The sequence below is a fragment of the Zootoca vivipara genome, chromosome 2, assembly GCF_965207765.1.
Source record: "Zootoca vivipara chromosome 2, rZooViv2.hap1.1, whole genome shotgun sequence".
Lineage (NCBI taxonomy): Eukaryota > Metazoa > Chordata > Lepidosauria > Squamata > Lacertidae > Zootoca > Zootoca vivipara.
The window spans coordinates 50,862,542-50,877,125 of record NC_142584.1 but is presented as its reverse complement, the minus strand read 5'-3'; the positions used below and the strand labels follow the sequence as shown (position 1 = coordinate 50,877,125).

The following is a 14,584-nucleotide window of genomic DNA, read 5'->3' as shown; positions in this document are numbered from 1 at the left end:
TTTTTTTTTAAAAAAGAGGTTACTCCTGAAAGCCATTACTTGTAATAAATTTATAAGCCAGCATACTCCCCCCCTGTAGTCATTCCTTTAAACAAGGCAAAACATCAAATTTGCCCCTGACCTGAGCAGTCTCGTGAAGAGCAGGCAGGGAGTTAAGTAGTTTAATAACAATGAAAAAGCTTGATTCCAAATATCTGAACTTCCTCTTGCTCCCAGGACTATCAAATCAATGTCCCCTCCCTGGCTTCTGTGCAGCCTTGTAGTATTTTGATGTCTCTTGAGAAAGCTGCAGGCAAAGTCTTGCTCGTAAGGTGTAAGAGATGGTCAGCTGGGCACAGGAAAAGGCTGGGCTTTTAAGCATCCTTTACCCAAGAGGGTGTTTAGAAATTCTTGTATGCTTCATGGCAACAATCACAAAGGATGGAGCTACTGCCCCACTTTTCACAATCAGAGGAAACAAGAAGCGCATTGATCTTCAGATAGCCACCTTGTCAGAGAAAGCATTGGTTTTATTTCTTGTAGGGTCTGTTCTCTGGTCATAATTTTATTTACTTGTTTTTATTATTATGGTAGTTTGTTCGTTTTATAAAAAAAAATCCCACCCTCCCAAACCAATCAATTGTTCAAGAAAGGCAAGACCTAGATTAGATCCTTGTAGTGGAACAGGATAGTTTACCATGCAAAAACGAAGAGCTAGTGTAGCTAATCTTCATATTGCAGAACCATGGACAACCTCTCTTAGAAAGCAGCCAGGCGAGGATAGCAATACATGTTGGTGGCTATTTTTCTGTGTGTGTTTGTTTCATTTAAATTCCATAAATTAGCAACTCAAGAGTTCGTTCTTTTATAAGGAGGAGAAAAAAGAACAAATGTCTACTGGAATAAATAAATAAATAAACAATATTTAAACACGCACTACTAAAAATAAAAAGGAGAGGGAGGAACCCTCCCTCCCACACACAAATACATATTTATGTCATGCAAGAGATTGAAAGAGAACTTTTTTTTAAAGTTCTCTCAGCCAAAGCAAAGGTAAAAATTTAAAAATAAAATAAACTCACAGGAATTGCAGAAGAAAGCTCAGATTTGTTTTGGTATGCAAAAAAAAAGTTGCATATTGGAAGCATTGGGTTTATTTTTTTGTTTTGTAAGGTATTTTGTATACCATCAAAAAGGCACCACAGGATCAATCCAGCCAAATCCCTATGAGGACATCTGTGGGGTGTGATGAAAAAGGGTAAGAGCCCTCAATAGCACACGTGGTTCGTCATGAATGGTGAGTCAAAATGTCTGTACTGTGTACCTGTTTTTCCTGTCTTGGCTTTGCTTTTCTTCTGTCTGAAGGCCTTTCCAGAAAACAAAAAAGGGCTTAGTGATCCTTAAAGTAGCACTAGCATTATGTCCGCATGCAATGATGGAAGGACAAAGTGGACTTATTGCAAGTGGGACAGCAATGCTTCTGTGGGCTGGGCCTGGGCAATTCACATATTTTTCAGCTGGGGGAAAAATTAAGAGGGCGGATTTGTGTTCTAGCACTGAATCAGAACTATGGACTGATTGAAACTAAATTTAAAGGCGGAGGGGGCAGGATGATGGAATGTCACAAAGGTTGTAGGCTGAGACACTGCTGTCATGAGTAATGCGTTGGTAGCAAGATCTTAGGACTTGCTGCTCTTTGCCATTGCCAAAGAACAAATACAATTTTTGTATGAGGTCAGTGGCTTTAATGAATGGTATAGAGGGGGGGGAGATTCAGCATCTCAAACACTCGGATCCAGCCGAACATAAGCACACAAGCACTTTTGCAGTCTATTTTGCAGTTAAAACACGTGCTTGTGAGATCAATGGTGCTCAATTTTTTTTAATTATGCTGGATTGTACCCTAGGAAAAATTAAGTTAATGGCATAGTTATGGTAGTCACCACAGATGTCAGATACCAGCCAATAGGAGGTTGTGACACCTGTGCAACATAAAATGGCACGTAAAAATGCAACAAGTCCTCTAGCTGGAGAGAACAGGGCTGGGTGGGTGGGTGGGGGAGCAGAAATGGCATTTCACCCAAAGCAAAATCTTGTGGTTTTGCAATACATTAGAGCTTGGGCAAAAGTACATTTGTACCTCTCATAACAACTGTTACAGCAAAACATTTATTGTGTGACAAATATACACAATAAATGAAAATCTGGAAAGGCCCTGAGTTGATAAAAGGTAAATGCCATCTTTAAAAAGGGGAAAGGACAATTAGAGGGGAGAAATGAACCAGCAAAGGAAACTGAATTCCTGTTTGGGTATGGCTGTAAAACCCAAAGATCTCCAAAATTGAACCTGGATAACTTAATCTTTAGATACAGTAATACATCATTGTATTTTATGGCCTTGCTTGCATTTTTTTTGTAAATATATTACTATAGTCTTAACTTCTGTATAAATTGGCAGATGTCTAGAACAATATTTTTAAAGAAACTAAAAGCTACTACTGAGTACTGGGAAAAAATAAATCACAAATAATTCAAGCTTGCTGTTGAATTAATGGTGTCATTTTGTAGGTCTCAATACTTGGAAGTCAAATGTTCCTAATGGGCTTTGCCAACCCAATTTCTTAAGGTTTGGGGGAAAGCAATAGACACTGGAATCTGAGTGCTTGCCTCTACATAACTAATGTCTGCGGAGGAATAACAAAACAAATAAGGAGGAGAAGGGAAAAAATTAAACGGAAGAAACATTTTAAAACTTGTGTTTGCTAGTTAGTATCCAGTACGTAAGATTCCTAAGGAACATCTTCCCCGCCCCTTCCTAGTTAACCTTGTCCTGAAATATATACAGGTTATTTGTCGCTGCCACTGCTATGATATTTTCTGAAGGATGCCAAGCTGTATGCAGGATCTTCTTGCTAAAGTCCAGACTGTCCACACTAATTTCATCTTTTCTCCGTTTGCCCCCTACACAAACTTTGCGGGGTTTCAGGATGGCACGGGGTTTGCTGTTTTCCCGTGAGGCTTCCAGGGTCACATCACGCTTGGTGTTGCGATCAAACATTCTGAAGAAATTGTTGTAGGAGCCGGTCATGATGACACTGAGGAGCAAGCAAAGAGAATGGGGTGAGAACAGGAATCAAATCAGGTGACGTACCAAATAGAATTAAAACCTGTTTCATTTCCCTTCCCATGCATTTTCTGCCATACCCAATGCTGATGGCATTAGCTTAGCCTTAGATAAACACTCAAGGCCCCTTTGACAGAAAAAGAGGCACCAAGGTGCAGAATAATGAATGGGGTGTAGGTGGAAATTTCTGTCCTCCAGATTTGTTGACTGAGGTGAGGTTTCACTTCCCCTAATGGTTGGGCTGACTCCAGCCAGCATGATTGTTTGTACAGCTGAGGAAAGTCTCACTGCTTATATCCCTGCAGCTTCAAATCCTATTTAACAGGTACAGTGGTGCCTCGCTTAACGAATGCCTCGCACAACGAAAAACTTGCTAGACTAAAGAGTTTTGCGCTACGCGAGGCATTCATAAGACGACAAAATTTTCTATGACCGCCGCTTCGTCTTACGAAGCGCGGCCATAGAAAGCGGCAAAGGAAGATCAGCTGTCAGTGAGGGAAGCTGACAGCTAATCTTCCTTTCCCAGGGGGGACGGAGCCGAAACGCGGCGGTTGCCCCCTGCCTGTCTTCCCCTTGGCTCGGGGAAGACAGACGGGGGCAAGCAGCGCCTGCTGCAATTCGTCTCTGTCCCCTGCCGCCGCCTCTCTCCCTGCACCCCAGACACGGAGCGCAACTTCGGAGGTCTCCGAAGTTGCGTTCCGTGTCCGCGGAGGCTGGCCAGAGGCGGCGGCTGGGAGAAGAGAGCTTCTCCCCGCCGCCGCCTTGCACACAGCCGACATCAGACGGGGCTTCGGAGACCTTCTCCGAAGCCCCGTTGCATGCCGCTGCCAGTCCCCCAGAGCCTATAGGAACGCATTGATTAAGTTTCAATGCATTCCTATGGGAAACTGGGACTCGCTAGACAAAAAATTTGTTACATGAATTGACCCATGGAACGAATTAATTTCGTCTAGCGAGGCACCGCTGTACTTGGAATTGGGAGCACCTGGCAATGAGGAAGCACAGTGCAGGGAGCCTAGTTTTTAGAGGAGGAAAACAAGGGGGAAAAAATATTCTGAACAAAACAGTGGATGTATGACAGAGGGTGTGTGTGGATGAGACAGCCTTCAATGACTGGGAGTTGTGTGTCTGTGTGAGAGTGAGTGAAAAGAGGATAGAAAAGCAAGTCAGCCTTTCCAGCAGGGAAACTGAGGAAGGGGAAAGAGAGAGAGAGGGGAGCACTCGACCACCCTCCTACCCCTCTTTTTTTTGGGGGGGGGAGACAAGGCCCCACCCCCACCCCTTACACACCCTCTCCCTGCAAGGGTGGGAAACGCCCTGATGTGAAAGTGTGCGGGAGAGAGGAGGTGCCATCCATCTGCCAGCTCGACGTCCTGCGTGCCTAACCGGTGGGGAACAGTGAGGCGGTGGTGGCAGCAGCCAGAAAGAGGAGGGCGAGGTGGCGGGGGCAAAGGCGAGCTGAGGGGCGGCAAGGAGGAGGAGGGCGCGGAGGAGCTGAGGCCGGGCTGGTAACAGTGCTGCTGCTGCCGCTCATCCTGAGCAGGAGAGGCGGCGGCAGTATCATCATTGCTACCAGCCCGCCTGCTCCTCGAATGATGCCATCTCGCCGCCGCCGCCCGCCTCTCATAGGAGCAGCGGTTGGGAGAGACACAGCGCAGCGCCTCTCCCAACTGTTGCTCCTATGAGAGGCAGACGGAGGCGCGGACACACTCTCTCTCTTTGCTGGGTGAGGCACAGCGCCTCTTGTCCAGCAAAAAGCGAGCGAGCGAGGGGAGCATGTCTCTTTAACCCCATTGGGGCTGGGCATGTCCGTGCCGCCGTTTCCCACTCTTTGGCTCTGAAATGGTGGACGTGCCGAGGCTGGAAGAGTCCCCCTTTCCACATGTGTTCCAATCCTTGCGGAAAGGGCGACTCTTCCAGCCTCGGCACATCAACCATTTCAGAGCCAAAGAGTGGGAAACAGTGGTGGTGGTGCAGACATACCTAGCCCTGATGGGGTTAAAAAGGCACACTTCCCTCGCTCGCTCCTTGGTGGTAGGAGGAACAAGCTGCCTTGGCCCCGGCCATGTGAGGCACAACCTCCTTGGCTCCTTCAGTGGGAGCAGTGGCGTTTCCTCCCTGGTGGGCCCAAGGCCAATGCAGCTTTTCTTACCCTTTCAACATTGTGGTGTTATCGCCAGGTCATGATGTTTGCCTGGTGAAACATTGCAATGTTGAAAACATGAAATTGGCCAGCCCTAGCAGTGAGCAGAACTCCATGAGGGGCAGCAGTCATGCTGGCTGTTAGAGAGAGATGGGGCTGGCACTTAGAATGCCTTTGAATGCAATGCTGCGCTGCTGGAAAGGACAAGTCCCTCCTGAGATGCAAATGCTGTGATCTTTCTGTCTCCATAAACCTATGTGTGAATAAACTACATTTCTAAGACACTTCAGACTCTCTGTGCCTTGCTTTTCAAATGGAAAACAACCCTGGTTGAGTGCCACAACTTAACAGACATTGGAGCAGGCATCCCCAAACTTCGGCCCTCCAGATGTTTTGGACTACAATTCCCATCTTCCCCGACCACTGGTCCTGTTAGCTAGGGATCATGGGAGTTGTAGGCCAAAACATCTGGAGAGCCGCAGTTTGGGGATGCCTGCATTGGAGAGTGGTGAGTATTTTCCCTGCCTTGGCTGATGAACAGTTGCCAAGTTTCATTCAGCTTCGCAATGATTTCTACACCACAGGGGGTGGAGGTGAGTTGCCAGGGCGATTGTCCCAGGCAATTTTTTTAGAGGAGTGTTGCTCATACCACCCTCTCTTAGCCAGCCCTATGGTGCTTTTGCAAGGCTGGGATCAGATCCAAGCCTTGCAAAGCAGCTCAGGGAGGGCTGCCTGAGAAGGATGCCATGCGTTATTCGATCCCAGCTTCGCCCTCAGGGGGTCGGGATCAAAGGGCACATGTGTCCTTCTCATGATGCCCTCCGTGAGCCAGCCCTGTTTGTGAAGCTAAGATCAGAGTGGCTCATGGCTGGCACCAGTGGTGATTGATTGACTGGCACACGCTTTCCCCCTCAGCCCAATAAACACACACACCTCCACTGTTCATGAAGCAGAAGAAATGCAAGATCAAACAGTGTAAACCAAGGGGCAATTGGGGGTGGGATAGCCAAAGTAAAAGGAGGCTCCTTACCTGTCAGACCCATTCCACACACATTCAAATTTATCAAAAATGCAATCGTTCTCGTAGAGGGAACACAGCTTGCTGCGGAGGTAATCATGAACCTAAGGGTGATAGTAAAACAAGGTTCAGTGGGAATCATAATCCAAACCCTGATTTATAAATCTTGTGAACCAACATGACATAGTATCTACTAGTTCCCTACAAGCTCACCTCTTACTCATTTAGGTTCTCAGATACATTAATCCTGGAGACATCTTCTACAGTGGATACATTAAGCTGTTCATTACTAATCCAGAAGCATGGCTCAAAAGAAATGATGCTCGCAAGATACTTAAGGGAAGAACACAGCAGTCCCATGGGAGAAGGCTGCTCCATTACCAAAGAGACAACCTCAAAAATAATCTATTATGGCAATAGGGGAGAGACGTGGGTAGGAAGAGCACTCAGCAACCTTATTTTCGTAACAAAGATTCAATGAAGGGTGAAGCTGTCCAAGAATCAATGCACACACTTGCCGTGCAAGCTCCAGTTATCTGTTCCAGTAGTCTGGGGTGAATGTGTATAGGGGGAAGTCCACCCCGGCATCCAAGAACAATGTTGGAGGACACAGGTTTAGGGGCAGGCCCAAGACTTTTTGCTGCCTGAAGCAAAGGGGCAAGATGATACCTTCCCAATTCCACATACAGAAGCCACTTGGGTTGGCAATCTACTCTTACTTCAGCACTGGCAAAGGGGGAAGCATCCTCCACTGCATCTGAGGGTAGTAGGGCAGAATGACACACATAGTGCTTTGATCCAATACTTTTGTAATTCCTGTCCATTAGCCAGCACCTGCTACCTCAGGTGGGTGCCTCTTTTTACCTAATGGTAGGGCCGGCCCTGATCCCTCCCCTCCACCTACAGGGTGGAATTCATATAATGAGTTCCATCAGCAGAAGGGCTTCTGCTTGCACAATGGGGTCATTCTGCATGCTCTGCATACCTCTGAAATTGAGCCAGGGGGAAAGGGAGGGTTAGGAGAATCACCAGAACAGTATGCAAAGAGAGGAGGTGCGGAGGTGATTCTGCCTGGCAAGCTGAAACGCTTGCAGTGATGGAATGTTTGCAATAGTGTGATGTTGAATTCCCCCCATAACGATCAAAGCAGCACCTCTGCCCAGGTAAGAAGTATTACATTCAAGTAATTCAGAGCAGTCCTTGTTTATTGGTGGAGGGTGTGCTCTGCATGCAGGACCCAGGCATATCCAGTTAAAGAGTGCCAGGTAGCATGTAGCAGCAGGAAAGACTCCCCCCTCCGCCTGAGATGTTGAAGAGCTCCCAGCCAAAGTAGATAATAGTGGTCTACATGGACCGCTGGTCTGCATCTATATAAGGCAGCTTCTTGTATAGTTTGGCCCCTTGGCCTTGCTCCTGTGAGAGACAGTCTGTGTTCCTTCAAAGATCCCTAAAGGCACAGCAACGTTATTAGGCAGAGAACACAAGTATATTCCAACCCTCATCAGCAATTTCATTACTTTGGATTTGTAGAGGGTTTGACAAGCAGCCTTAAAATTATGCAGCTTTCCATGAGATCATATGCAACAGAAAAAAACAAAACGCAAATATCGTTCTAATTTCAGCAGGAATGGAATGGAAAGGAGCATCCTAAACAACGAGGACTTTGCCTGTTAGTTCAAAGAACTCATAACAGTAGTTATGTAGCAGTTTTGAATGTTCAAAGTGCTTTACCTAGATTGGGTTTGGCCCAGACTTAAGTAATATTTAGAGCAGAATAACTGAAATCAAATGTGTTTAAGTTATGTCTAACAGTGGATCAACTCTAAGTATGACAAAGCCTGGGTGCATCCCTTTATCTTTAATTCCTACCACTCATTCATTCACAACACATCAAAAACCTTGAGGGTGAGGTACCTGGTATGTTTCAATAGGTCTGTTCTCCATGTTGAGGTCCCACACCTTGACAGTGAGATAGTCCCTGGTCATGATGTACCTCCCGCTGTGACTGAACTTAACATCAGAAATTGAAGAGATGATCTCAGAAAAAAACGACCTGTTACTTGGGTCTTCGGGCTCTTCAAAAACTATACAACACACACAAAAAACAAGTCACTTAAAACATGGCCAAGACACAAGTCAACAGGGCTGGTGCCAATGTGGTAAGTATTGAAGTATTGATGTACTTGCACAGCAGTGTGGAAATATTTAACGGAAAAATGGTTACAGTTCAGGATAGTATTCAGATATAAGTGCTAGTTGAGCTTTCCCATCCCCATTGTGTTTGTCAACCCAGGAGCAGGGATATGCCAACTCCCTAACCCTTCTTCAAAGAGCATGGCTCTCTGCAATCATGAGTACAGCTTTGCTTTGAATCTGGAACCCCAGTCGGACAGGGTTCTGGGTCACGTGGAAGTGTTTGCATATACATTTATGCCTAAAACCTACAATATGGACAATTGTGCTCTGTGCACATCTACACTCTCATTCTGACAAGCACAAAGGCAAGAATGCCCAAAAAGGGCTACAATAGCTGTCATTTACAGAACAAACAAGACCATAAATAACATAATCCTGCAAAAATACAATCAACATTACAGTCTTATCAGGGAGTAAGCCTTGTTGAAATCAAAGGTACTTACTTCTAAGTACATATGCATAGGCTTGCAGTGTTAGAACTCATCTGGAAGTATCCTTTTAAAAAAATGTTTCTATTTTGTTTTACTGTGTTTTGAAATTTTGCAAGCTGCCCTGGGAAAAATGTATTGAAGTGGGGTATAAATATATAATATTTTATACGGGGAGGTATGCACAATAGGAAGAGCAATGCCTTACAGATGCCTTACAGAAAGAGCAATGATGCAAAAATCAAATTTTATTTTAGAAAAAATATATACTCAGCTGAGTGAAATCTCCCCTAAAAGTTCAGAGTTTAGTGCAAAAGCTGACAAAGTTGAGGAACAGAAACTCCCCTCTTTATAGTCTATAGTTTCTTTGCCAAGTCTCCCTTCTGCCTAATTACAAAGGTGGGGTGAGGGGAGAGACGCACTGGGATCAGCACTGAAGTCTCAACAAGATCTTGCTTTTCAGTCCTTAACATATAATTGCCAGAGTGAGATTGCTTGTTTTGCCTGCTTTTTCATTCACCTGACAATCTCAAACTCCATCACGCTACCTACATTTGCATTTCAATATTTCAATGCATGGCATCATTAAATATATATATCTGTAGACTATAAAATATTAATTTCTTAAATTAAAATGCAACAGAACAAATCGAGCTTTCACACCTGGACTCCCACTGAATGACTGGCAGCAAACCAAAGTAAATAAGAGTTTTTAGGAATCTAAACAGAAGTGTAGTATGATTACATCATGTGGGAAGTCAACGAAACTGAACCCACTTTATGCCACCTTTTGATTTGTAAAGTTGGCTTCCATGGGACCAAACTTTGGTCCACTGGATCCTGTCTTTGTTGCAGAGGCCAGCTGGCCAAGGCCCTGACTGCACCATACACTTAAAGCACTATCAAACCACTTTTAACAGTCATCAGCAACCATTCCCATTCCCAGAATTCAATGGGAAGAGGGACTGATTATTAAACCACTGTGGGGATTGTAGCTCTGTGAGAGCAATAGGTCTCCTAACAACTCTCCGCACCCTTAACAAACTACAGTCCCCATGATTCCTTAGAGCAGGCATGTCAAACCTGCGGCCCTCCAGATGTTTTGGCCTACAACTCCCATGATCCCTAGCTAGCAGGACCAGTGGTTGGGGAAGATGGGAATTGTAGTCCAAAACATCTGGAGGGCCGCAGGTTTGACATGCCTGCCTTAGAGGAAGCCAAGACTGTTACGAGTGGTGTGAGAGTGCTTTAATTTTATGGTGCAGATGTGGCCTGGGTTGCTTATAAAAATTCTTCTGGATCAGGGTGACCCCAAGTGTAGGACATTCTGCCTGGCATCTATGGCTAGTAAATGTGGACTTCCCTGCATCTCCTTTCTGACCTTCTTCCCATAGCTGCCAAATCTCCCATTTTTCACGGGAAACCCCCGGATTTTAATCCGTTTCCCGCTGTTATTCCGAATAGAAAAAAATCCCATAAATCCCCCGATTTCCTACCTGCCAGGGAGGCTCCTTCTGCGCATGTCTGAACATGCTTAGAACTGATTTAGGGTGCTGCTCTGCCCATGTCTGGGCACCGGAAGTCCCTTCTACGCATGTCTGGACATGCGTCGAAGCGACTTCCTGTGCCACACCGCTGCTGATCCCAGATTTTTCAACGGGAGACTTGGCAGCTATGCGTCTTCTTAAGACATTTATCTTACTTCAGTCATTGAACTGCTCATCCATATGCTGCACTCTGCTTTTGTTTACCCAACTATCGTATGTGTGTCATGTCTATCTATCTATCTATCTATCTATCTATCTATCTATCTATCTATCTATCTATCTATCTATCTAATCTATCTATCTAGGTGATCCGGGCACTGTCAGCTGGTCCTGGATCCACAGAACAGTTGAGATTTTAATGACTAGGCAGTGGTTCCCAACAGCTATGCCAGAGGGGTCCGCAAGATGCTATTAGAATAAAAAATATATTAAATATATTTCGTATGATAACAGATTTTTTGTTTTGGCCGCTTCCTGCATGAGCAGAGTCTAGTGCAAAACTAGAATTAGATAGAGGCAGTAGTTCTGCTGTATGCCGTTAGGTGGCGCTTTACAAACACTACTGTTTTGCAAAGAGGCAGCGCGCACATTCTACTAACGGTCACCTCCCCAAGATGCTTTGCGCACGTCGGCTTCATTTGTGCGCTACTGCGCAGGTACCCTGTCTTCTCCATTCCCCTCCCTCCTACCTGGCGCGCGTGCTGCCTCTTTGCAAAACAGTAGTGTTTGTAAACAAAGCATTGTTTTTCGCGGAAGCTACAGTTCGCGTAGTTAAAAATGGACCGTTGGTTAAAAAGTGGTTCATCTCATTAAGAACTGAAAATTAAAACTAACTGTATACTGATGGAGTACTCTGTTGTAACTGTAAAAAATGTATAAATATAAAATATAAAAAGACTCTTAATTTGGCTCTCACTTTTTAATTTTAGGATTAGGAATTAATGGGGGTCCTTGTCACAATAGCGGCTCAATGAGGGGTCCTCGAGAAAATTTTGTTGGGAACCCCTGGTAGGGCATTTTAATGAGAACACTCATCTTTAAAAGAATGGACTATTCTCTACCAAGCCATCAATTAGTGGAGTAAGAAGCATTTGTATCAAAGCTGCCACCAGTCAAAGAGATTTAAAGCTTTACGGGCCAATCAATATATGGCGTTAGCCAATCGAAGTCTATACAGAGGTTTCAGAGCAATTGCTTACTTCGTGTATATATAAATCACAACCTGAATGGCCCAAGAAAGCAGACTGATGCAACTGTGAAGTTAAGACCTGTTTTCCCGTAGGACAAATCTCAAGGATGTATTCAATGGATGAGTTTTAGGACCCTCACCATGCTTTTTCAAAATGTTATATCTATATTAAGTAATCATAAAACAAAAATATGATACCATAGCAGAACTTGAGAAAGAGCATCTTCCATTGTTAGCATACTTTGTTTGGCAGCGGCTATATTGGTAAAAGTAAATAAATTGTATGACCATACATGAATTCTTAAAACAACTACCGGATGTTTTCTCCACTACCATCATTCTGCAATTGACTGCAGTGACAGCTTGGTTCCTCAGCTGTGGACAATAACCTGAAATCAGGGACGGGGGACCTTCTTCAGCCCAAATTTTAAGCCACATTCCTTCAGCACCACCTGCCAGTGGTGGGTGGGGCAATGAATATAAATTCTACCTTTATAGAGCAAGCAAATTTCTATACCTACTCACACCGATTCTCTACCTTCCATCCAGGGAAGCAAGACGCATCATCGAAGATATATTCCAGTCAGGCAAAAACACTCAATGCAAGTGCTAATCAGGACTGCAGAGGCACTCTGGCCAGGGAGAGTCTCAAGGGCAGCTAGAGAGGCTTGGAGGGACACATTCAGACACAAAGCTTGCATTTCCCTACCCCTTGCCCTATGTGAGAGTGAGTGTTTGGGTAAATTGTGCTAGGCTTTTGTTGGGGTTGGTGGAATCCCAGATTAAATTTTGTTCTGACTCGTAGCGTTAAGGCTGCACAAGGGATTGTTGGTTCTGGTAATTGTGTTTGTGGTTGTTGTTTTTTTGGTTTGGCTGAATGTGTACAGGCTGTCTGGCCTACGGGTGTATTACTGAGTGTGGAATTTGTGTGCTTACTGAGTGAGTGAAAACTTGCTTTATGGATTTTAATATTGTATCTTTGTATTATTTTATATGCTGGATTATTATTCTTGTTCACTTTTCTTTGTGACTGCTTTGGAATCTTTTCTGATGCACAGCAGTATTATAAATGCTTGAAAAGAATAAATATGAGGGAGAGGGAGGGAGAGGGAGAGGAGGAGGAACTACATGTATATTTGACCAAAGGAAGCACATTTCTGTGGCCAGGGCAGAAAACATGAAGTGTGGCTAAAACAAGATGAAGCTTAAGGAAATTTCTTAGAGACAGTAGGATTTCTTTCGCACTGCATGAATTCAGCTGCAATGCTGTGTTCTCACCCTTCGAAGGGTAATGACCCACTTGACACCTAACATCCTGGCAATGAGAATTTTATTTACTTACGGTATTTTTTAAAAATAAGTTTGACACTAGCAGTCAGACCTCCTGCAGGAAAAACTGGGGAAGAAAACCATACCAGTGCAGGATTTCCTTTCTCAGCAAAAAAAATTGGTGAGTTTCATTGCCCTCTAACTGAATGCTGAGCTGTGAAGTCCTGAATTTTGGAATATGGTGTGTGCAGGAAGGAGGAATGAAAACATCCCAAAGTGCCAGGATAAATGATCTCTCTACAAATCTGAAATGGCACTGCTCACAGCAGTCTCCAGCTTGAGCTCCTTTAGCTGCCAGCAGGAAATCTGATGACTTGTGGGTTTTTTCAAAAAAAACCTGAAAACATCAAGAGAAGTGTGTGGGGGGGGATCAAGATCTGAGCTGGCTTGTGCAAAGCACCTAACTTCCACAAGAGCTTGTCTTGGCTGTAATAATTATGGGCTCAGGCACACTAGGAGACAGGATTTGGGAGGAATTTTTAACAGCTGCATCATTTCTATGGGTCCTGTTATGTGTAAAGCTTGAGTCAAGTTTGCTGGTGCTAAAGTGACAGCAGAGGCGACGGGCTGACTTTTGCTGCAGTCGAGGAAAGAGAAATTTGCAACCACCACCAAATTATACAAAACCTAAGAGCATGTGAAAAACTCAGGGCCAGCCTACTTGTGATGTGGCAGATGTCCATATATTTCTCTTTCTATTTTAAAGCAGTTGTTGGGGGGCACTGAACTTGAGGGTGGGGTGGGGTGGGGTTAATTTTGTCCCATTTCATTTTCCTGATCTAAATACCCCACTAACCAATATCTGCAGGCTTGAAGAGCCTGCAGGCCTGTAGATGCTGCTCCACTGCAACTCCCATCATCCCAAACATTTGCCATGCAGGCTGGGGCTGGAAGGAGCTGCAGTCTAGCAATATCTGGAGGGGTATAGGTCAGAAAAGGTAAGAGGCCATCCACCTTTCAGTCATGCTCCCTTGGTTTCTATACATCTTGTACCATCCTGTAAAATCTCTTTTAGAGAAATATGCACATAGTGGAAGCAAAATCATTATTAAATTCAGGTGTGCATGTAAATAGCAGTGCAATTTATATATACACTTGTACCTTTGTTTCAAACTTCTTGTGACTTGAACGTTTTGGCTCCTGAACGCAGCAAACCTGGAAGTGAGTGTTCCGGTTTGCGAACTTTTTTTGGAAGCCGAATGTCTGAGGTGGCTTCTGCAGCTTCCGGTTGAGTGCAGGAAGCTCCTGCAGCCAATCAGAAGCTGCGCCTTGGTTTTTGGAAGTCGAACAGACTTCTGGAACGGATTCCGTTCGAGAACAAAGGTTCGGACTGTACTGGCCGATTTGAACCAGGCTGCTGCAGTGGAAGAGAAAGGGAGCAGGGCCACTGCTACTTCTGGCTCCTCCTCTCCCTGAATGGTCATTAAAGGAAGATCTTGAAGAACTGGTGCCCAAGTTTGCTTCCCCCCCCCTTCATCGCTCCTTCCCCATTCTCTTTCCTTCTGTGTTGTGTCTTATTAGTGTTAAGCCTGAAGGCTGCAAACTGTTCTGGGAGACTCTTTGGCTGAAGTGCAGGGTAAAACTGCTTTTAATGAAGTATCGTGGACCTTGTTGTAAAAAGACATAAACGT

General features: G+C 44.7%; 1 protein-coding gene across 3 annotated transcripts in view; it reads right to left on the bottom strand.

The window, feature by feature from the left end:
* Window positions 1-488: 488 nt before the first annotated feature.
* Window positions 489-14,584, bottom strand: part of PPP2R2B (protein phosphatase 2 regulatory subunit Bbeta) — a 228,960-nt gene continuing 214,864 nt past the window's right edge. For all 3 annotated transcript variants that reach the window (XM_035105326.3, XM_088661852.1, XM_035105327.3), the window contains exons 7-9: window positions 8,179-8,348; window positions 6,277-6,368; window positions 489-3,074 (exon numbers count right to left, since the gene is read on the bottom strand). In XM_035105326.3, coding sequence (XP_034961217.1) covers window positions 2,795-3,074; window positions 6,277-6,368; window positions 8,179-8,348 — 542 coding nt within the window. In that variant the 3' untranslated portion in view covers window positions 489-2,794. The remainder of the gene's footprint in view (window positions 3,075-6,276; window positions 6,369-8,178; window positions 8,349-14,584) is intronic.